General features: G+C 33.9%; 2 protein-coding genes across 2 annotated transcripts; one reads left to right on the top strand and one right to left on the bottom strand.

The window, feature by feature from the left end:
- Positions 1–1,949: 1,949 nt before the first annotated feature.
- Positions 1,950–6,182, bottom strand: LOC131626128 (protein BONZAI 3-like). Its single transcript, XM_058896950.1, has 14 exons — positions 5,954–6,182; positions 5,795–5,842; positions 5,454–5,708; positions 4,724–4,903; positions 4,494–4,628; positions 4,339–4,400; positions 4,139–4,235; positions 3,934–4,048; positions 3,773–3,849; positions 3,448–3,585; positions 2,948–3,115; positions 2,702–2,815; positions 2,497–2,593; positions 1,950–2,200 (listed from the first exon to the last, which is right to left on the bottom strand). The coding sequence occupies exons 1-14, from the start codon at positions 6,089–6,091 to the stop codon at positions 2,073–2,075; spliced, it is 1,752 nt and encodes a 583-aa protein (XP_058752933.1). The 5' UTR covers positions 6,092–6,182; the 3' UTR covers positions 1,950–2,072.
- A 6,063-nt stretch (positions 6,183–12,245) lies between these two features.
- LOC131626129 (protein BONZAI 3-like) lies at positions 12,246–15,775 on the top strand. Its single transcript, XM_058896951.1, has 14 exons — positions 12,246–12,389; positions 12,488–12,535; positions 12,628–12,882; positions 12,976–13,155; positions 13,251–13,385; positions 13,479–13,540; positions 13,659–13,755; positions 13,845–13,959; positions 14,044–14,120; positions 14,259–14,396; positions 14,534–14,704; positions 14,820–14,933; positions 15,039–15,135; positions 15,519–15,775. The coding sequence occupies exons 1-14, from the start codon at positions 12,246–12,248 to the stop codon at positions 15,644–15,646; spliced, it is 1,761 nt and encodes a 586-aa protein (XP_058752934.1). The 3' UTR covers positions 15,647–15,775.
- The last annotated feature ends 9,129 nt before the right edge of the window (positions 15,776–24,904 follow it).

Raw genomic sequence — 24,904 nt, 5'->3', positions numbered from 1 at the left:
CTTCCGCAAAGTAAAAAAACGGTTGTTTTACACCAACTGCCAGTCAAACCGTCGTAAAAAACTTGGTATAAACCTCTTGTATCACTTTAGTGGGAAAGAAAAGCAAAATATAATAAACCTTAGGACTAAGTAAAGGTTAAGTATGCTCGAACATATGCATTGAGCATAATTTAATACCAATTAACCTATAATATGTGAAGCAAGTAAACACAATACAATCACAAATAAAGCTTAATCTAAGAAAAAGAAACTAGAGGCAAGAACCTTAATAAATGAATATACACACATGGAATAACATAAATAAGAATCAATATTGACAATAATTCCAGAACCATCGCTATCTTCACCACCCTTGTTCAAATTCACTTATGCTACCACAACATTGTTACTACTCGGTTGAAACCTTTTTCTTGAACTACCAACATCCCCTGCTCTGCTCAAAGATAATTCCATAATTCACATAACCAAATGGTCTCAAGATAGAAATGATAACACAATTCAAGACACTCTTTAGGCTATGTTTGGATATCATGAAATAAACTGAGCGGAAATGGAGCAGAAAAGGATGGAACGGAGCGGGACGAAAATACCATTCCACTGTTTAGGAACTTTATGACGGAATAAAATCCATATCACTCTATTCTACTCCGCTCCATCCATTTTTAAATTATCCAAACAAGGGAATATCATTTTATTCCATCTCATCCCACTACGCTCCATCCGATTCCATCAATCCAAACAAAGACTAATTGATAAAAGCCCTAGAATAAACTAATTCAGAGACCTTTGACAAAAACCATAACTTAAATAAATTAATTATTAGGGAAAGGCTAACCAGTGCCCTTATGGCACTTTTTAGGTTATTAAAGTAGTAATAAATTTTTTTAATAATACGTGTAATCAATGTATTGAAAATGAATTAGAAATTGAAATCATGACTTTTATAAAGAATATTTTGTTTATTTAGCATGCTTAAAGAGTACCCTGAGGACACGTTAGCAAGACCCTAATTATTATTCATTTCCAACCTAACCCTAAATCTAAAGTATGTAATTTATTTTAATATTTTACAAACATCAAACACATTAAAATAAGACAATTTTTAAAATTTTAAAAAATTAAATAAAAAGGAAACCCTAACTATATCTAAAAAAAATTCAAACAAGTCTTCGATTTCTAAGAAAGAGTTAGCGTGAAATATGGGAAAGAGTACAATGGGTTTTTCTTTTTTAATTAGGGTGACTTGTTTTTTTTAAACCATCAGAAAGAAAAAGAAGGGAAAAAAAAATCTCTAAATTAATTTCATTTTATTAAAAAAATTAAGTAAATTTCGTGCGTTGAAACCGTCGTAATAGGATTAACATTACGCCATTTAACGAAACTGCCGTAATCAACGTTTAATAGTGGCGGTTTTTTAAAATGCCATACAGAAACCGTCATAATTTACACAAATTTTTGTAGTATTTTGATCTTGCCGCACATAGATATCACTGAAGAAAGGTAAGGCCTATTGTATGAAAGGTCTATGAGGGAAAGGTCTATGATGGCTAAACAGACTCAGTTACACACAATTCTAACCTAAAACTTTCACACTTGTGATAGTCACAGACATAGTCGTCAGAGTGTTTGTATGTATCATCCCTCCTCTTGTTGTCAGCCCAGAGCTGAAGTTTCTATTAGATCACGGTTCACCTCCAGCGCGTGAATAAGGTCTTTTTACCATATCAAGTGGTAAAAGTAGAACTATTTGCAGCCAATGCCATACTATAATATTGAGAGAAAACATTTATAATTTCAACAATGAATGGTATATAGACATAGGAAGAAAGAAAGATCAACTTGAAACTGAATCAGAAAACTAAATGTAAACCAAAAGCTAACTAACATAAAATAGAAGTATCATTTTTAACTACTTTCTAACTTCTATAATCAAGACTAAGATTCATGCTTCTATTTACAGTTCATTTGAATGAAAAAAGTAAATATATTGTGTGAGACCAAGCAATTCGTCTTCACCCAACACAAAAAAGTACTACTTCAAATCTAAGGTTGGCTGTCTCTAATTGTAAAATCTATTGAGTAGAGGATGCAACATGAGGGAAATAGGAAGTGAGTGGTTTCACATCTCTACTCCGCATGAGAGTCAAAAATTGATTAGGTAGTTCCTCCAAAAGAGCTTGCACAACAGAGATTTGTCCAGCTGTCAAAAACACAAGAATACGGTTCGATTAAATAAAATGAATAAAAATTAGATAACATGTTGAGAATATAAATTATAAAAGAGTAACAAATGTTATATTTGTATTTTCAACTTAAACTGGATGACACAAGGATTAGTGTCAATAAAAAAAAAACAACAAAATAATTACTAAGGATTGAAAGACTATTGGCATTCATTAGTGTCTCCAACTTGAGTTTCTAATTACTTTGGATGTTGGTACTGTCACATGTAACGCTTCAGTCATTTGAATATGAAGTTCAAAAACTAGTACTTACAGTGTACTTCTCTCATGGGGACAAACTGCACTAAATCTCGTGTAGCTACACGGCCAGTAGAACTTTCTAAGCGACGTCCATTATCAGCATCAAGTATCTGTAATAATTAACCAAAGTTTGTGTTATTATTAATACTCTCAGATGACAGGGCATAGCATGGAGCCGAGCTAAAGAAAAGAACAACATGCAAGGATATAAGGTAGACCTCCATGCTCGTGAAATCAGCGTTTCCAACACCAACTATAAGAATCGACAAGGGAAGATCAGATGCATTAACCACAGCATTTATTGATTCTTGAAGATCCGTAACAACTCCATCCTACGAGAAAATCACAGACATTTGGTTAGTTAGTTTTAAGGATTTAATTTGTATGCACTGACGTAATCATACACATTAATATGCACGAGAAAACAGCATAAAGGATAAAAACCAATTTATTATCTTTCTCACCGTTATGATAAGCAATACATAGTATTTAGTGCTGTTATTCGATGAAAGGGACTCAGCAGCCATATGTGCAGCCATGTTGATTACTGGGCCAAATAAAGTTGGTCCTGATAGGCGGACTGTGTGTAAAGCACTAGCATAAGCCTCCATTATGCCTTCAACTCCTACCACCTAAACACATAAGAAGACTATATTATCTTATCTCTTTTTAAAGAATGTATCAAGTTCACAATCAATGCGTAAGAAGGTAAGAGCCCACAATTTGTAGCCATATTGTTATTATGATTTGCTACAAAAATTGACTTCATTCTCAAACTCATCATTCATATGATCAATATTCTATACGAATGTTATTGTTATTAGAAACGATGAATGAGGTAAAACTGAGTTTATTAAAGAAAGAATTAACAATAGTCTTCCACCTTTCCAAGAATTATCTAGAATCATTGCTTTGCGGAACAAGTTTCCATCTTCTACTATAAGCAACAGACATAATTTCTCACCTCAGAGCTAGCTGGATTCCCATTCAGATTAAAACAGTGAGATACGGTACCACCGGGTATCTTGCCTCCAAATCCCCAAGCAGGAAACCGCTTATCAGAATCATAAAACTGAATAACTTCTCCAACTTCCATTATAGCCTACATAAATTTTACCTTGTTCATTAGGCCAGAGAATGGTTATAAAGATGTAAGGGTAATTATTTGATAAAAATATCCGGAATAATATATGATCATAGTTAAATCTTAAACGTGGTTAATTCCATTATGTTTCACAAGTTGATGATTAAAAAACTTGGAATCTTACATTGAAAGGTATCAAGTTTACCTTTTGATATGAATTTAACTGACCGGATCCACTGATGTAATGCAAAGAATCTGGCTGTTGAGGATTTCCATTGGAAGCTGAACAAATATCGAAGCACTTAACAAACTACAAAAATGAAATTAGTACTAATCACCTTAGGCGGTAAAACAATGGAAACTTACCAGTGAAGTCTACTGCAACCATAAAGTTTAGCTCAAATCCACTAGATATGTAATCAATAAAGCTGAATTGTTCCTTTTCACAATATTGATCCACAAAGAGTTGACCCTTCAGAACCTAAAGTGAAGAAATTATACCAAGTGTGAGGTTAAGTAGAAATCAGAGCCAAAATGTAATTCAAATTCAACAGCATGGATCAATGAACACCTTCTCTTGTCCATGGTGTTTGGATGGCATAACAAAATTGGCGCCTTTCTTCTCTTGGTATAACTTTTCCAGATCTGCTACTGATTTCTGCATTTTACTGTTGTCAACAAACTTCGATGTTATTATTTTGCAACTAGAAAATGAAAAGCCTAAAAAAGTTTAGGCTCACCAAAATAAAACAACTATCGCTCGACATTTACCCGATCAGTACATGATTGCCACTACTATTGAAATCAAAACACTCTATAACTAATGGATTGTCCTGCATGGAAAAGATAATTTAAAAAATGTCAGAGTAATCTGTATGATAATGATGTACCATCCGACATGTTGTGCACAAATATCGAAAGCTTACTTTACTTCCAAACTGCTGGATACTAAGACAAAGTGGTTTCCATTTTGGATTTAAGTTGTTATCTATAACTTCAGTCTTGCAAATAGGAACAGAACCTCCAGTTTCCACCACTCTTGATATTCTTAGAAAAGGATCCTACACAAGAAAAAACAAGATGACAAATTTTAAGAACTTGTCTATGAATGAAACTGAATCATTAATAAATATGTAGCAGGGTATTAAATATGTACACTTTTAGAAAATCTGTCTTTGTTATCTAAGTGAGAACAATGAAAGATAATCTTAACAGCACTCTTTGCAGCAACAGTCTCCTCAGCATGAATGGTAATCGCCCCTTGATTTCTTTGACCATGGTTCTCGCTTTTGCTTTGAAGCTTTAAGGTTAAACTCTTGCTTGGTTTGGTCACTATCTGTTCCGTAGGACACACACACAAACAGAAGAGACACCAATGTTACACAAAGTCCATAATCTTAATACTGCATGCTACAGTTATAATTATGCTTAATTTATTACTGAATGAAAGTGTGTGCGTTTGTAACTTTATATGTATGCATATTTATTTACACCAACATAGAAATTTCAATAATGAGAAACATTTAAGACTGTGCAGTTCTAAGAAATTTCATTAGTCAAGCACTTGTTTTAAAATAATTTTCAAAACCATGAAAAACATGTCTCATAAAGTTCTCTCTTATCAAAGTTTGAATGAAAAGGTTTTTAATATTAAAATAAGCTAGTTCAATAAAGAACTAAAAAAAGTCCTGTTACAAAATCAAGTGGCCCACTCAAATAAGTTGTACATTATTGAAGCTGGCTAATATGTATAAGTCAATAGTCTATTATAGTTTTGGAAAGAAAGAAGTAATAAAAATATATAATGGCTTAATTCTTTAGGATAGGATTGAAACATGGGTGAGTAACAAATGAAATACTGTGATGGTTAATAATATATTACTGACCTCTGATAAAGTGCAAGTAGCCTCTCCAAGGAACTCTTGTTCATTCAGTTTGAGTGTCTTCGTGGGAACACCATGATATGTTGTGTCAATGTCATATACATGAAATACAAGTGGTTGCACAATCTCAAAATGAAATGCAATATTAATTTTTTCTATCCATTCAGGATTCAAAGAATTCATTATGACTTCTGTGCGTCCCAATTCTTCCAATTTTCCATCTCCTTTCTTTGCATATACCACAACCATAGGATCACTCTGAAATAAATTAAGAAACATGAGAAGTAAATAAATAAGAAACATTCCATACATAGCATATGCATTCTTATGTGTAGGAAAACTACCTTTGATGCAATGTCCAGATCAAGTAAGTTACTTGCTGAAAGAGATAACTGCAAGAAAACATTAGAAAATCAAATTTGTGTCACATGTTTAACATTAACAGAAACCCTATCGATAAGACCATAAGAGTGATGATGAAGATGATAGATTAGAAATAGTACCTGAAGTTGCGTAAACAATGGCTGAAAACCTTGAGCGGTGTAGAAGAAATCAACAGCGTCATTGTCATTGGTGGTTGAGGCTTGTTGAGCTCCCACAGCTTGTTTAGCTCCTTTCATGTCTGAGAAACACGCTCCCATTATAAACCCTAATTTGATGGATTTCTTATTAACGACGATAACGTTTTTTTCTTTCACGAACTGCAAAATGGGTTTGATTCTTGAAGATTATATTATAATAACACAAGAATATCAATGAACAATACGCGTGCACTTGTTGATTCTATCCAATTTAAATTACTCGGAAAATCGATATTTATTAATTGATTATTCTGATACAATGAATAAGTCTATAATATATCGATTAGGTGTGTAGGACTCTGTAAAACTTGACGGAGAAGAAAGCAGTGGGTATAAACCTCGAAACAACTCTCACTTACTGAAATAAGGAAAACCCAAAAGAAAAGAAAAACTGCTGTGTGCAAATTTACCTAAAATAAAGCCGCGTTAAATAGTGGCAGAATTATGAAAATTCATTATTGTTACATTACAATTTACATGTAGTATGAGACTTATATATTTAATAATGACAATTAATTAATCTAAATTAATAAGTTAGTTGGATTAAGAATAACTAATTAATTTAACTATATCTTTAATATCTATTATTTATTACACTTCGAACTTTGGAAAATAAAAAGAATTATTTAAAAAATAATGAAAAAGAAAACACCGAAACAATATCAGTTACAAAAACAAATTTTTGTTTGATCATTTTTTTTATAGATAGAAAATAAAATGTCAATAAAATTGAAGGTGTGTTTGGTTTTTGGAAAAATGTCTGATTGGTTTTTAATGCTTTTAGGTTCGCGGTGGTATGGGTTATTTAGAAAGAGCGAAATAAGCGTGTTTTTTTTAATAAAGCGGAGAAATTGCAAGCGTTATCTGATAGAGTAAATGTTCAGTCGTTTGAGTGGTTAAAGTCGAAATATATTATTTTCGATTATGATTATCAGTTATGAAAGTTAAATCTTTTATCTTGCTTATCAACGGTTATGTAGACCTTTTTCTTACTTATTTCTTCAAAATTTTGGATTGTAATTTTGGATTTTTTTTTTGTTATTTTTTATATATATTGTGATGAATTTATTTGTTATGGTCGATAATATATATTTCGTTTTGGATGAAAAAGGAGAAATTAATGTGAGATATTGGATTGAACTCTAGTATGGTCGAAGGGTAACTTCTTGATTCCACAATTCGACAGGATCTTAGTATGTTGTCGAAGTTTGTTCACATGTTGTAGTTGAAGACCTGCATTGTTGTAGTCAAAGTATGCTCAAGTATGCAGTAGCCGAAATGTTAAGATTGTTAGCATGTCAAATTGGGTCTGTTTGTTTAACTCAATTGTTTAAGTTAGCATGTTCCCTAAGTTAGCTTGTGTAATGAGTCTAATGTGTAAAAGCTCATTAGTTTAGTGTGTTAATTTTATTATAAAATCATACTAGTCTCTCATCACTGCACACTGCAAATCCTAATTAGGGTGAGAGAGGTTATTTGTTATTCTATAACACTTGTAATTTTGTTTCAAAGAGAAAGTAAAAAATAGCAGTTTATAACCAATTTCATTGTGTTCTTCTTACTTCTCTCTTTCCTACCTTTGTGAGTTTCTTGCCAAGAAAAGAAACCTATTATACTTTGTTCTTAACATCAATTTCACAATAAATTGGTGCGGTGAGCATGGAGAAGAATGTCGTCAACAAAGTATGAGATTAAAAAGTTCACCAGGTAAACAATTTCGGTCTATGGCGCTTGAAGATGAATGCTCTATTAGTTCAACATGGTTGGTTAGAAGCGTTGAAGGGAGCCGCAGGCATGGACGTTACATTAATGGAGAAGGAGAAAACGACTATGGTAAAGAAAGCCCACAGCGTCATCTTATTGAGTCTTGGTGATAAGTTTCTTCGACAAGTTTCGAAAGAGACGACGCCGACGAGTTTGTGGTCGAAACTCGAAAGCTTGTACATTACCAAATCGTTGGTCAATCGCCTTTACCTGAAGCAGCCTCTGTATTCATTCAAGATGAGTGAAGACAAAGTCTTGGTTGAATAGTTGGATATGTTCAACAAACTGATTCTTGATCTTGAAAATATCTATGTCAAGGTCGATGATGAAGATCAAGCCCAGTTGTTGTTATTGTGTGCTTTGCCCAGATCACGCTCACTTCAAATAAACTCTATTGTAAGAAAGAGAGTCTTTGATCTTTGAAGAAGTTCAATCAGTCGTGTATTCTAAGAATTTGAATGAACGAAAGGAGCACAAGTCATCTCTGATTGGTGAAGGCTTGTCAGTTAATGCGAAATTCACAAAGAGAGATGGCAAGTTCGACAAGAAGGGTAAAAGTCAACAAAAGTCTTATAGTAGTGATACATCTGGTATTCTATGTTATCACTATAAGAATGAGGGTCATATGAGAAAAGTGTGCCCTAAACGCCTAAAAGGTCGTGGAGGTAAGGATAATGGCAACGCAGTCATTGTTTAAGTAATACATACTTACTTGCACCCATTCAAACTCCACTCAGAGAGCACTCCGCTTTGAGTAACTCAAGCATCACTGATCGCCCGCCTACGACCTAGCAGCACTTGTCAACAACAAGATTTCTCGTCTCACGTGAGATGATCTTTAAAATAGCCTAAAAAACCACTGTAGCATGCTACTCGCCGTCGTGGCCTAGCCCTCACCCCAAATGTGTAATATACCTATTAAGACATCTGAGTCTTTATGCCCGTGTACGGAAAACACGCACACACGAGTATTTTTTTGAACAGTATATATTTTTTATTTAGTTTTTTATCAAACACATTAATAGAAATATGAAACCTAATAATAATGTTTTCATAAATAATATTCATTTTTTATTTAATAATTTAATCACTAAAATTGCACTCCATAAGATAAATAAGTAAATAAGTGAGAAAAACATTATTTTTGTGATTATGATTAATATGAGAATATTATAGCTAGCAAAAGGTCAATCGAGCAAGAACTTTATATTTTGTTATCTTGATTTTTTCTAAAAGTATAGTTTTCAAAATGATATTTTTTTTTAAGTCTAAAAGCATATAATTTTTCAAATAATCTTTCTGTTTTAGGTAGTTGATTTGATCTTCTCGGTATGTTTTAAGATATCTAAATAGAATCTTTAAAAATATTATTTTATGAGATCGATTAAAATTCAATGTTTCCAACATTAACTATTTTAATGAGGTATGGTGAATTTAATTATTTGATATTTTTATTTATTATTTTATGATGATAAAAAATAATAAAAATATTTTGGATAATCCATTGCCCACTCCAATCCAACTCGAAATTAGTGGATTTGTTCAAATCGGTCCAATGTTGTAATGGGTGGTTATTTTATGTCGAAAATTTCTTTGTACACCCATATAGGATGAAAAACACTCCTGAAAACTCCAAAATACCCTTAAAAAATGCATCTCCGAAGACACCTATATCCTACTTTTGAAGATTTCGGATATGCATCTCTGAAATTACCCTTAATCAGATTTCAATGATTTTAGAGATGCATATCCGAATTCACCAAGAAGCTATTTCGGATATGCATATCCGAAATATGCGGATTTTCATTATTTTTTCCAAAACAACAATATAGTAGGAATAAAATTAAAACCTCCTACTATTCGATAAAATGTAACGGAAATAAAAAATACACAAATGCAGATTAAAAAATCGATACTATAATATGGAAGTAGTTGTTCGGATAAGTGATCATTGTAAAAATATTACAACATCGGATAAAAAGTCATGAATAAAACATAAATAGGCATCCATTACTGAGTATGCCTAATGCGGACTCCCTGTGACCGTCTCTGCCTCCTATACCCCACCGCACTGGACGCCTCACCAACCATCCTCCTCTGCACTATGGCAACCGCCTCTGCACCGCCCTGCTCAATGATCCCTCTCTCAAATCCCTTCGGCCCTATCGAGTGTATCCGCTAACAAATCGACAAGAGATCAGCGGCATTGTCATCCTCGGCCTGCTGGGTCTTCAAGAGCTCCTCATGTGCTGGCCCAGGTGGACGCCCAAGAGCATCAGGTGTCATGATAGGACGTGACACCTGATAGAACTATGTCACATATTCATCTACACAATGCCAGCTTTAGGTGACCCGCGTACGCCGATACTCCTCTGGGATTAGATGATGCGTCCAATCCTCAAAGATAGCAGTGAGCTCCCAGCGAGTAACTTTGTCAGGAGCAACCTCAAACGGAGACCTCGGGAAGACGCCTGAGACATACGTCTCCTTGAAACAGATGAAGATCCTGCAGGCGCGTCATCCATTTGAACTGATACTCGAACTCGACCCCGTCTCCGAGTCACTGCTTGTTGTGTAGCTCTCTCGCGCCAAGTTGAGGCTGTCTGTATCTCCCTACCTTGTCTAAGTCGAGCGGCCGGTGCCTGGTTGCCTGCCATTTTCCTGAAAAAAGTACAACCAGTAAGTCATGGAAACAAATTAAAAAAACAGTTCAGACCATATTTTGGAAGTGCATCTCCAAAACTGGTTAGAGGTGATTTTTGAAATGCACTCCATTTTTTTGCAGACCACCATTTCTTGCCCTAACTCAATAAAAATCTAATTTTTACCAACTAAACACTATCATTGACCTACAATAACTACACCCTACAATATTTTTCTAATTTTTAACAACCCTAATAACATTTTCAACTTAGAGTTCAAAGTTATAGAAACTTACACTTTGTTGAAGCTTTGAGTTGGTGTTTGAATGAGCCTTTGAATGCTTATCTATGCTTGAAACGAGTTGTAGAGCAAGAATCCTTTGAATGCAAGTTGGCACAAATGGGTTTGTTGGAAAAAAGTGTGTATTGAAGAGAATGAAAATGAAGGGGTGATTGTTTGGGTTTTGTAAAAAACGCAACAGTTTTCGGAGATGCATCTCTGAGACACCTTTTTTTTAAAAATAAGGTTATTTCGGATATGCATATCCGAAAATAAGTTTTTTAAAAAAAATGTGTTTTCGGATATGCATATCCGAAATCACATTTTTTTGAAGAAAAATGTGCCTTCGGAGATGCACATTCGAAATTTAGAGATATTTTGGGGTTTTCACAATAGATGTCTAAGAAAGCATATAGGTCTAAAAAGAAATTCTCTTTTATGTCACCTAAACTGGACTTCCCTCTATGATTCGGGTTTTGGGTTTGACCAAACTCAATCCAAATCGGCTCATGTGCACCCCTATTAGTATAATTTAAAAATATTTAAACAAATATTTATTTAATATAATTTTATTTGATTTATCGGTAAATATATCTTACATCCTCATCGGTAGTGTATGAATACTAATATTTTATTATTTAATATTGTTAAATATCATAATAAAAATATTATTCATATTATATTATAAAAATAACTTCAAAAAATATTTATTAAATAATTGTTCTATTTATATACATGTCCGACTATTCATAGGTAAATATAATAATTTTTTAAGTATTAAATTATCTTTTATAAATACTATAATGTATTTTTAAATACAACACATATAAATTGTATATAATAATACTCAAATATTTAACATAAGAGAAACTAATAGAATACGACAAAATATTGTTAATGTAACATATACGATTTAAAAGAAAAAGATTAAATAAAATAAAGATAAAATTTAATAAGATGAAAAAAATTAATATACTATTTTGGAGATAGAATATAAGTACTAATAGATTTTTTAAAATTTATTGCTATGCATTGCAGGCCAAACATGCTATCCATGATCCATGCAAACTAGCTCTTTGACAGTTATATATACACATGTATAGGAAGTGTTATATCATTGGATTCCAAATTAGAGTGAGCGTAGTTTTTTATTATTAAATATAAAATATAAAATAAATATGATAAAAATAAAAGAAAAGAATGAAATAGAAATAAAAGATATATAAAAAAGCATATCTATTTTGACATATAAATAAATGAGTAGAATAGAGTTTTTGTTTTGTTTTGTTTTGTGTTTTTGGTATTTATTATTCTGTACTAACGGACAAACTAATTTATACCCACAGAGCTTTCTTGTCTAACAAGTTATTCAGTTCTACACCTAATCATAATTCATTTTCCCAGCGTGCCTTATTATTAATAGCAAAAACACGCTTATATATATATAATAAAACTTAAAACCACAATTTACAAGCTTCAATCGCTCCATTTCTAACTCTTTTTTGAAAAGAAAAATTAGGGTTTTATAATGGGAGGTTGTTGTTCAGATATCAGAGGAGGTAAACAAGCTGTGGGAGCTCAACAAGCTTCAACCAGCAACACCAATGACAATGACGCCGTTGATTTCTTCTACACTGCTCAAGGTTTTCAACCATTGTTCACTCAACTTCAGGTACTACTGTTTCTAATCAATCATCATTATCATCACTGTTATGCTCTATGAAAAAATTGAGTAAAAATCTTTTATGATTTTCTAATCTTTTGTTGCAGTTATCTCTCACAGCAAGTAACTTACTTGATCGGGACATTGCATCGAAGGTAATTTTCCTATACATAACAATGCATATGCTATGTATGGTATGGAATGTTTCTTATTTATTTACTTCTCATGTTTTTTAATTTTATTTCAGAGCGATCCTATGGTTGTGGTATATGCAAAGAAAGGAGATGGAAAATTGGAAGAGTTGGGACGCACAGAAGTCATAATGAATTCTTTGAATCCAGAATGGATCGAAAAAATTAATATTGCATTTCATTTTGAGACTGTGCAACCACTTGTATTTCATGTATATGACATTGACACAAGATATCATGGTGTTCCCACCAAGACACTAAAACTGAATGAACAAGATTTCCTCGGAGAGGCTTGTTGCACTTTATCAGAGGTCAGTAATATATTCTTATCCATCCCAGTATTAAGATTATGGACTTTGTGTGACATTGGTGTCTCTTCTGTTTGTGTGTGTACGACGGAACAGATAGTGACCAAACCAAGCAGGAGTTTAACATTAAGGCTTCAAAGCAAAAGCGAGAACATTAGTCAAAGAAATCAAGGGGCGATTACCATTCATGCTGAGGAGACTGTTGCTGCAAGGAGTGCTGTTGAGATTATTTTTCAGTGTTCTCACTTGGATAACAAAGACAGATTTTCTAAAAGTGTACTAATTCAATACCCTGCTACATATTTATGTATGATTTAGTTTTAATTCATGTACAAGTTTTTAAAACTTGTCATTTTGTTTTTCTTGTGTAGGATCCTTTTCTAAGGATATCAAGAATGGTTGAAACTGGAGGTTCTGTTGCTATTTGCAAGACTGAAGTCATAGATGACAATTTAAATCCGAAATGGAAACCACTTTGTCTTAGTGTCCAGCAGTTCGGAAGTAAAGTAAGATTTCCATTTTTGTGCACAACATGTCGGGCTGTACATCATTATCATATAGATTACTCTGACATTTTTTAAATTATCTTTTCCATGCAGGATAATCCACTAGTTATAGAGTGTTTTGATTTCAATAGTAGTGGCAATCATGTACTGATCGGGTAAATGTCGAATAATATTTGTTTTATTTTTGCCGAGCCTAAACTTTTTTAGGCTTTTCATTTTCTAGTTCATACTTCATAGATGCAAATTAGTGACATCAAAGTTTGTTGGCAACAGTAAACTGCAGAAATCAATAGCAGATCTGGAAAAGTTATACCAAGAGAGAAAAGGCGCCAATTTTGTAATGCCATCCAAACACCATGGACAAGAAAAGGTGTTCATTGATTATGCAATTGAATTTGAATTACATTTTGTCTCTGATCTCTGCTTAAACTAACTCTTGGTAGAATTTCTTCATTTTAGGTTCTAAAGGGTCAACTCTTTGTGGATCAATATTGTGAGAAGGAACAATTCAGCTTTATTGATTACATATCTAGTGGATTTGAGCTAAACTTCATGGTTGCGGTAGATTTCACTGGTAAGTTTCCATTGTTCTACTGCCTAAGGTGATTAGTACTAATTTCATTTTTGTAGTTTGTTAAGTGCTTTGATATTTGTTCAGCTTCCAATGGAAATCCTCAACAGCCAGATTCTTTGCATTACATCAGTGGATCCGGTCAGTTAAATTCATATCAAAAGGTAAGCTTGATAATTTTCAATGGAAGATTCCAAGTTTTTTAATCAACTTGTGAAACATAATGGAATTAACCACGTTCAAGATTTAACTATGATCATATATTGTTCCGGATATTTTATCCATGTGTAAAATTTATGTAGGCTATATTGGAAGTTGGAGAAGTTATTCAGTTTTATGATTCTGATAAGTGGTTTCCTGCTTGGGGGTTTGGAGGCCAGATACCCGGTGGCACCGTATCTCACTGTTTTAATCTGAATGGGAATCCAACTAGCTCTGAGGTGAGAAATTCTGTCTGTTGCTTATAATAGAAGATAGAATCTTGTGCCGCAAAGCAATGATGCTAGATAATTCTTGGAAAGGTGGAAAGCTATTGTTAATTCCTTCTTCAATAAACTCAGTTTTTCTTTGTGTTTAGGTGGTAGGAGTTGAAGGCATAATGGATGCTTATGCTAGGGCTTTACACACAGTCCGCCTATCAGGACCAACTTTATTTGGTCCAGTAATCAACAAGGCTGCACAGATGGCTGCCGACTCCCTTTCATTGTATAATAACAGCGCTAAGTACCATGTTCTGCTTATCATAACGGTGAGAAATATAAGAAATTGGTTTTATCTTTTATGTTGTTTTCTCGTGCATATAATGTGTATGATTACGTCAGTGCATAAAACTAACCAATCAAATGTCCATGATCTTGTCATAGGATGGAGTTGTTACGGATCTTCAAGAATCAATAAATGCTCTGGTTAACGCATCTGATCTTCCCTTGTCGATTCTAATAGTTGGTGTTGGAAACACTGATTTCAAGAGCATGGAGGTCTACCTTATATCCTTGCCTGAGCTTCTTTTCTTTAGCGTCGCACCATGCTATGCTTTGTCATCTGAGAGTATTAATAACCCAAACTTTGGTTAATTATTACAGATACTTGATGCTGATAATGGACGTCGCCTGAAAAGTTCTACTGGCCGTGTAGCTACACGAGATATAGTGCAGTTTGTCCCCATGAGAGAAGTACACTGTAAGTATTAGTTTTTGTTTTTGTTTTTGAACATCACATTCAAATGACAGAAGCATTACATGTGACAGTAGCAATGAAGACATACATCCAACTTACATAGTATAACCAATAAATCTATAAGCTAAAGCATTTCAATTCCTACACACAATTAACATACACCTTACTAAATTTATTCATAAGGAGTTTACAATCGGGAACCATTGGTTCAATAGCTGCAATAGAATTAGAAACTCTAATGCATTAAACAACCAATTTAATTTGTACCTTCTAGTTTAAGTTGAAAATACAAATATAACATTTGTTACTCTTTTATATTCTATATTTTCAACATGTTATCTAATTTTTATTCATTTAATCGAACCGTGTTCTTGTGTTTCTGACAGCTGGACAAATCTCTGCTGTGCAAGCTCTTTTGGAAGAACTACCTAATCAATTTTTGACTTTCATGCGGAGTAGAGATATCAAACCACTCACTTCCTATTTCCCGCATGGTGCATCCTCTAATCAATAGGTTTTACAATTAGAGACAACCAACCTTAGTTCTTTCAATAGTTGATCATTTATTTGTTAATAGAATATGTATTTTTATTTGCATATAAGTTTCACATTGACTATGAAATGTAATGAACTGTAAATCTCTCTCTCTATATAATAAAGTCTTCGTAATATTATTGTCACATGGTTGATCTCAATATCCTTCAATATCTTATACGGTATCAGTTGGGTAAAGATTCAAACTTAATCAAAGTCGCTGCCGCAGTAGCTCCTCCTTGAGCGTTGTTATCGCCGCCGCAGTGGCTCCTCCTCCAGCATCGCCACCGTCATTGTAGCTCCTCATGCAGCATCGCCGCCACAGCTCCTTCTCTAGCACTGCCGCTGTCGCGGCCCCTCCTACTGTGCCGCGGCCGCTTCTTCCGCGCCTCCAGCACCATGTCTTCCTCTTCCAGTGATGAGTCTGAGCATGTTTCTATCAAGGTCGACAGTCCCACCAAGTCGTCATCTTCTTCAAGAGTTTCACCCAGCCTTTGTTATCACTAACATAAAAAAAAAAAAAAAACATTCCTTTTGTTCTAGAATGGGGAAAGATCACTACACCATGTGGACTGAACTGTTTGAAGTTCACGCTCGTGCTCACAAAGTGGTCCATCATCATTCCACGACTAGGAAAAAAACTTGCCTTCGCTAATGCTTATTTTGATATGTGGACAACCCTTGATTCCACAGTGCTCCAATGGATGTATTCCACAATCTTCCTTGATCTCCTTACCACTATTTTGAAAAAAGGATCCACCGCCAAGGCTTCCTGGCAGCGTTTAGCTGATATTTTTTAGGACAACCAAAACTCATGTGTCATTGCTCATGAGCATGACTTCTCATCCACCCGCATGGAGGATTTTCCTTATGTCTCTGCCTATTGCCAACGTCTCAAGCAACTTTTTGATCAGTTCACTACTACAAAAAGTATATACAACAACGCCTAGTTACAACGTATCCTATACACCGTTGTAATATGTTAAAGTTGAAAAGCTCTATGATTATAAAAATTAATTTAATGACAATTGTTTTTAAAAATCGTGGTAATAAATTATGTGTAACAAGCTTCGATGACCAGCAACTACATGTTTACCATTTTTTTCGAGTACATTAAGTGTGTGTGTCACTTAAGTTTATTGATGAAAACATAAATTGAAAATGATTTAACAACGGTGGATTGACTCAACCGTTGTTAGATTATTTAAATTTCCATTACGGTTGAATTGTTCAACTGTGGTTAAAGGTTTTACTGGTAAATTAAAACAAAACTTATTTTGCATTTCTTTCATAAGATGCCTCAGTCGAATAAGCGAACCAGAGACGACAACGGTAGCGCAATCTGTATCGTTATCATATTCATTCATTTGGAACTCAAACCTTCACCCTCCTCATTCATTTGAATCGCAAATCTTCAAAATCTTCCTTCTTGTTCTCGTCCTCATCTTCGAAGTACAGTATTCTTCATTTTTTGTTTTCATTCCTCTTTTCTGGGTACAAATTAGTTGCTTCATATTTCGTTCAATATTGTATATTATTCTTGGTTCATATTTACCGTTTGTTTGCTCTTCTGTTTGTGTTCATGTTGTATATTGTACATGTTTCATATGTTTTAGGTTTGTCTGTTGGATATAGAAGTGAAAAAATATTATATTTGTTGTGGTATATATATATATATATATATATATATATATATATATATATATGGTTTAGAGTTATATTTTAGTTATGAATATGCTTTTGTTTTTGGATATAATAAAGATTTAGATTTTGGTGTTCATTCACATTATTATTCGTGTATAAATTTTAGAAGTTGTTATGGATCTTAGTTGGATGAAAGCCGATAGATTATGTTTGGTTTATGAGAAAGGAGTTCTTGAATTTCTTGAATACGGTGATCAAAATCTTCTTGGAAATAATGGTATCTTTTATTGTCCTTGTGTTAATTGCGTGAATATAGATAAAGATACAAAGGATGAAATACTTCATCACCTATGTTGTGATGGTATATGTCAAAATTATATAATATGGATGTGGCATGGTGAGGTGGATAAAGGGGAAAGTCAGGCGTCACAAAGTCAAAATATGGATGAAGATGAATATATGGATGATCGACTAGAGGATATGTTCCGTGATATTGGAGAATCTTCTTTTAAGAATGCTCATATTTATGATACTTTATGTAGTGGTAAAGACACCCCTTTATATAAGGGATGCACAAGTTTTACACGATTGTCTACGGTGTTAAAGTTGTTTAATCTGAAGGAAAAAATGGATGGTCGGATAAAAGTTTTAATGAAAACTCTTGGGAATATGAGTAGGTCAAATGGTTAGACTGAACATGTATAAATCTATGGTGCAATTCTTTATTTCTCATCTATTTACTTTCCGTCATTTATTTTCTTTCCACTATATTACTTTCTTTCCAATATTTCGCTACTCTTCTTTCCTCATTTAATTATTTCCCTGCTATATCTATTTTTTTTCATTATTTTAACATTAACATTTTTATAGTCAAAATATTTTTAAGTGTTTTTTTTCGATTTTTCAATCATCATAATTGACTCATCTCTTATGTTTGGAGTCACTTGATTAGCAAGTGGCATCAGAGTCTAACTCGTGTTATACAAGTAATCATCTTAGAAGGTAGTACGATGACTTTAAATACTTCTTTTAACAAGAAGATTTTTATGAATACACATCCTCTCTTTAATGTGAAAGGTTTGTGATTTAGAAAGGGAGAACACAAATTTTAATGGAAGCTATTGATATTTATTTGTGGGACTTTTATTAATAATGAAGTAGTAAACAAATCGAGCAATTTGTGGACCACGTATGAAAAGAGAAAAGGGAAACTAGGAGTTAAAGTTAATTACTTGATGATAAGTGTGTTAAACACAGAAGAGTACTATTATATTTTTAATTGTATCACTGCCAAAAAATTGTGTGACACTCTTAGTATGATCTATTAAGGTTATACACACTAAGTGAGAATGAAGAATATCTTCAAGGGTGGTTCTCAAATATTGGAACTCTTATAAATAATAATTTCAAAAATTATGTTTCTAACAAATATCTAAAATTCAAGAACTGGTATCAGAAATTTGATTCAGTACTTGACTCCAAAGATACAAAAGCTTTTTATTAATTTTTAGGAATGATAAAATAAGAAGGAAATCATCATAAAGCTTAAATAATTGATTTATTAAGAAAAAGAACTCAGATACATTTGAAGGATCTTCATCATCGGAATCATATGAAGATTCATCTTCATCAGAAAAGTTACATAAAGAAGCTTTTGAGAGATTGTCACCAAAAACATCATATGAAAGAACTGTCGTTGTATAAGAAGGATCTTGTGGAGATTCATCATTGAAAAAATAGTATGGAGAATCATTGTATCAAGAGTTCATTCCAATATAAAAAAATTTTGTGGCATCGCATGAGAAGATTGTGACAACATGTGAAGAAAATTTATAGGAGAAACATCTAAATCATCATCAGAAGATTCATCCAAAGAGTCATCGGAAACTTCATCCATAAATTCATCTGAAGACTCAAGTGAAAAACAAAGGAATCATTGAAGAGGTAGGGTGTTTTTTTAAAGCTACTTATGAAGATGACGATGAGGTAGGTATTCTATCTTACAAGAAAATATTTGATTTAAGTGTTAATCTTAATAAGGAGAATGAGAAATTTGAAAACGTAACATATTAAGGTAGGCTACGAGTGAGTTTATTGATGGATATTAAATTAAATGGGCAATCAGGGAAATAAAGCATAGAGTCCAAGGAAAGTGTGGGTAAGGGATTAGTTTGGCCAATGCCTTGGCATTTGGTTTGTGATCCATTAGCCAAAGTAATACTTGAGAGTGTGCCCATATATTTCAATGACGAGAAAAAAATTTGTTACGGAACATGTGATCAGATGCGCCTGAGTCAAGGATCTAGGTCCAAGTGGAAAAGACTTTGTAACAAAGGAAATATGATTATCATTCTGAGCAACATAGACAATAGGTGATGTAGTTTACATTTATGCCTTCAGCTATAGATACTTATTATACCCTATGATATAAAAGGATATACTTGAGCATTTGTGTTAGGGGCTTCAGCTTGAGAAACATTGTAATCTTTTTGCAGCAACCAATTAGCTTTCGTTTGACATTGTGCCTCAACATGGCCAAAATGGTGGCAATGACTGTAACGAGGTCTAGTCCTATTATTTCCACGTCCTCTTCTTCTACCACCTTGTTGGTAAAAATTGGAAACATGGGAAGTAGAGTCATTTGGCTCGTTGAAAGTAGGGACTAGAATAGAAGTTGAAAAGTTGATGACAAAATCGCCAAAAAAATGATGAAAACAACTCGGAATATGGCAAAGAAGGCTCTGTGATGGTCGGTGGTGGAAGATGGTTGCTGGAGCAGCGTGTGGGATGGAATACAACAATAAGAAAATGATTGTTGTGTTCGCCTGAATATGTTATAGTGTTAGGTTGAACTGGATATAGCACAATTGATTATAGAATAACTAGATGTGTGTAAAACACTGGCTGTATTAAGGATACATTCAAGAAGAAAAATGTAGAACAACCTTAGGATAAACCATTATTGATACCATATAGAATTTTGTAAATGTTGTGTGTCTCCACTTATATAACACTATATATATTTATAATTATGTTACGAAAAATACATTGAAGCTTAATAAATAAACACTAAACCTAGGAAGTTCTTTAGTCTAGAAATACTAACAATCACTATAGAATATATTTACACATAATTAATTCTAACATTATTAATAAAAAAAACTTTTGAGTTTATTTTTTCTTTCGAGGGCCCACAATCATGGTGCGGTTGTACAATGAAAATTTTAACCTAAAAAGGTTGGAGAAATATATTGATGAGGTGATGAGTTTTTTTATGATGATATAAGAGCATCTCCAATGGTGCAACTTACATTTGAGTTCTTTATGGGACTCACTAAGCCACATCATATTAAAACAATTTATTTAATTTTAACTTTAATAAAAATCTGATATGAGTCCCACAACTTTACCTCATAACTTGATTTGATTGGGTACTATAATCTTTTAGTTGTTCCATTGCAATGCAACTCTATTATGACATGACAATTTTTTTAAATATTTAATTATTAAATTAATGGTACAGGTGGAGAACTCAATAGAAGAAACTACCATTGGAGATGGTCTAAGGTCAGTCAGATGGTCTTACCTAGAAGCCATCCTAGATATCCACATTCGGGAAGATATGAGGTCAGTAAGATGGTTTTATCGTAATATCATAGTAGTTCAAAGTTATCATACTCCCTTCGGCCTTATTTATAAATAAATATTTCTTTTTTAGGTTCATTGAATAATAGACTAAATACATTCATTACTCAATGAACCTAAGAAAGAAATCTTTACTTATAAATACGGTCGGGGGAAGTATTTTCAAAAGATCGTCAAAAAATTTAGCTTGTTTAACTAATGTCATACTAGGGGTGGCAAAACGGGCCGCCCGCCCCGCCTTATGCCCGCCAAAAAACGAGCGGGGCGGGCATGCCCGCCAAGTAAAATGGGCATCAAAATCATGTCCGCCTCGCCAAGATGGCGGGTTGGCGGGCGGCGGGCTTACCCTCCTATTTTTATTTAATTTTTTTTAATAGATTAATATGCTTTTTTTACCTTTTAATTAAACTTTTCACTTATTTTTTAAAACAATTTTTTATAAAAGTAATTTTTTAACAAATTTACTCTAAAAAATATTACATATATTTATAAATAAATGTATAAAATAAACCATCAAGAATTGCAATTACTAGAATTAACTAAAAAAATAGTGAGTTTTGGAGGAGGAGCGGGTTTTGGCGAGCGGCGGGCTTTGGCGGGGCGGGTATGGCGGGCGGCGAGTTTTGGCGGGGCGGGCTTTGGCGAGCGGCGAGCCTAGAATTCCAACCCAACCCGCCAATTTTTGGCGGGGCGGGTATGGCGGGCGGCGAGTTTTGGCGGGGCGGGCTTTGGCGAGCGGCGAGCCTAGAATTCCAACCCAACCCGTCAATTTTTGGCGGATGCGCGGGCGGCCCGGCGGACCCCGGCCCGTTTTGCCACCCCTATGTCATACTGTCGGCGCACAAGGTTCTAGTACCAAAGAACCTTAAGATGGACATGTCATATAAACATATGAGATCATAAGCATACAAGATCATAATGAACCTGAAAATAGCAATGTCTCTAAGATAGCCTGGACAAACAAATGTTTGTATTCAAAAACCTAAAAATGTTACTCCATCCGTCTCATAATAAATGTCTCATTTGCATTTTTTTATGTCTTAAAATAAATGTCTCTTTAGAATACCAATGTAATATTTACCTTATTTATTAACTTTCACGTTTTTCAACTACTCTACTACCTATAATAAATAAGAGTATTTTAGTAAATGACATCAATTTTATCATTAAAATCAACACATTTAATCATTTTCTTAAGAACCGCGCAGAGCTCAAACAAGACTCTTATTATGAGACGGAGGGAGTACTATAAAAGAAGGACGGCTAAACAGTCTCGATTACACACAAAAGTAGAACTATTTTCAGCCAATGTCATATTATGAATATTGAAACAAAACATTTATAATTTCAATAATGAATAGTAAATACACATTGGAAGAAAGAAAGATCAACTTGAAACTAAATCAAATAACTAAATGTAAACCAACAGGTAATTACTCCCTCGGTTCTAAATTATAAGACATTTTAGACATTCCACGGATATTAAAAAACATAATTAATATTATATTAAAAAGACAAATTAGACGTGACTTTACAAAATTGTCATTCATTTATTACATATGAAAGAGAAATTTAAAGAATTGAAAGTAGAAATAATAACAAATGATAGAGGGTTATATTGAAAAAAATATAGGTAATGTTGCATTAAAATTGTAACATGACTTATAACTTATAAGACAATTTCTCAATGCAGCCCATAGATCTCTTACACACCGCGCGAAATTCCTTTTTTACCCCCAGCTTATGTAGATGCACTTTCGGAAGAACCTCATTTATCCCAAAAAAAATGGATTGGTTCAGTAGATACATCTACGGTAGTACTATAAAATACTATATATGGGAAAAATACAAATAAATTCAGTTCAGGGATAGTTCCGTAGGTTCATCTACGGAATGGCTTAGCGCCAGAATATTCTGTAGATGCATCTACGGAAGTGTCTGATATATTTTGAATCAGCATGATCACTCCCCCATTGTTTCATTTCTTCAAAAACTCTCCATATTCCACACCCTAAAAACCCTACATCATCAATACCTTATTTCACTCCAAGACTCAAATTTTTTGGTGCAACAAATCCAAGGGAGCAAGAGGAGTCTGAATTTCAGGTAAATATCCATCTTCAACCACTACATTGTTCACATTATGCAACTAATTTCTCTGAAAAAAGTTACGCTGCTTCCGTAGATGTATCTACGGAACGTGTTAAGGAAGAACACTTTGGTAGGTGCATCTACGGAACAATCCCTAGGTTGTTTTTTCCAACAGTTATGTAATTCTGTGTTATTTTGGAAATTGTTTGCAAATAGGTATGGTGCACCCCACAATATTTCAAGAGAATTAGCTCTTTTAGTTGATGTTTGTACGAGTGTTGATGTTGATGGGGTAGTCACAAAGATGGTAGATGTCGAAGGTGACTTTAGTAGCAAACAAGACTTTGATGATCGTGAAAGCATGCTAACATGGATTTGTAGGAATGCCAATAACCTTAGTTTTAGTATGGTAATAGGTAGATCGGATAATGTTACAGCAAGAAGAAACCCGTTTGTAACAATGATGTGCGAAAGAAGCGGGAAATATCATCCTCCTCTACAGAATTTTAAAAAGGACGACACGGGTACTAGAAAATGCGAGTGTCCATTTAAGATCCGTTGTTACATGTTGGCTAGCAAGAAGTGGAGATGCTCTGTTATTTGTGGTTTGCATAATCATGATTTGCGCGTAAAATTACAAGGACATCCTAGTGTTTGTCGGCTCAATCCGGAAGAGAGGACATCTATTAAAGACATGTCCTTGAATCTTGTCCAACCGAAATTATACTTGTCACATTGAAAAGAAAGGAACCCGACAACTTGTCGAATATAAGACAAGTGTATAATCAACGGTACCGCAATAATAAGGTGGTTAAGGGAGATAGGAGTGAGATGCAACAATTGTTGAAAATGTTGGATGCTAACAAATACGTGTCGCAGTACAAAACTTGCGATGACAAGGTTATGGTCCTAGATATTTTTTGGACTCATCCGGATTCGATAAAGTTGTTACACTTTCCCGACAGTGCTCATCCTTGATTCTACCTACAAGACCAACAAGTATCGACTCCCATTATTTGAGATAGTCGGTGTTACATCCACCGAGAAGACATTTGTCGTTGGTTTTGCTTTTTTGGAGTGTGAAAAGAAGATAATTTTAGGTGGGCATTGGACGTGTGCCGCTCACTTTTGAAGAAACAAATCGATATGCCTAAGGCGATTGTTATGGACCGCGACCCCGCTTTGATGAATGCGGTTGCAAAGGTATTTCCCTCTTCCGATGCTTTACTTTGTCGATATCACATATCATGTAGTGTGAGAAGTAAGGTTAAACCCGCTGTGGGGATAAAACAAGTAGAGACCGAAGGTGGAAAATCGGTGAAGCCTGGAGTGATTGTTGACCAAATAATGGATGCATGGGCTCGTATTGCAAGTTCGTCGAAAAAAGAATTGTATGCCTATGTCGTATTGGAATTTCGGAAAATATGTGAAAAATATCTCAATTATGGTTTTTCAGAAACCTTTTTTCCGCTCCGCACCGTACCTCTTACAAATTCAAATGATCGTATTATGTGTGTTGGATGGTTCGCAAAATCGCAACATTTTGTGCAAGTTTACTTGAAACCGGGATGCCCCATACCACCTACGTCACCGGAATGGGCGCTTTATCATACCGAAGTTGTTGAGACGTGGTCGGATCATTTTGTGGATAGGATGCACGATTTCGAAAAGTTGAACAACATTAAAAAGAAATCAAATGCAGAAAAGTCAAGATTAGAACCCCCAATAGATTTAGCCGGCAACAGTTCTTTTGATGTATTTTTTAGTTTCAAAGTGTAATATATGCACCCTATAATATTGCAATATAATCCTTTTTTGTCAAGTATTAGTTTATATGTTTATGTGTTTGTGTCATTTT

This window comes from Vicia villosa, unplaced genomic scaffold (assembly GCF_029867415.1).
Source record: "Vicia villosa cultivar HV-30 ecotype Madison, WI unplaced genomic scaffold, Vvil1.0 ctg.000262F_1_1_1, whole genome shotgun sequence".
Lineage (NCBI taxonomy): Eukaryota > Viridiplantae > Streptophyta > Magnoliopsida > Fabales > Fabaceae > Vicia > Vicia villosa.
Note: the sequence above shows the minus strand (reverse complement) of the source record. Positions and strands in the feature narration are given on the sequence as shown.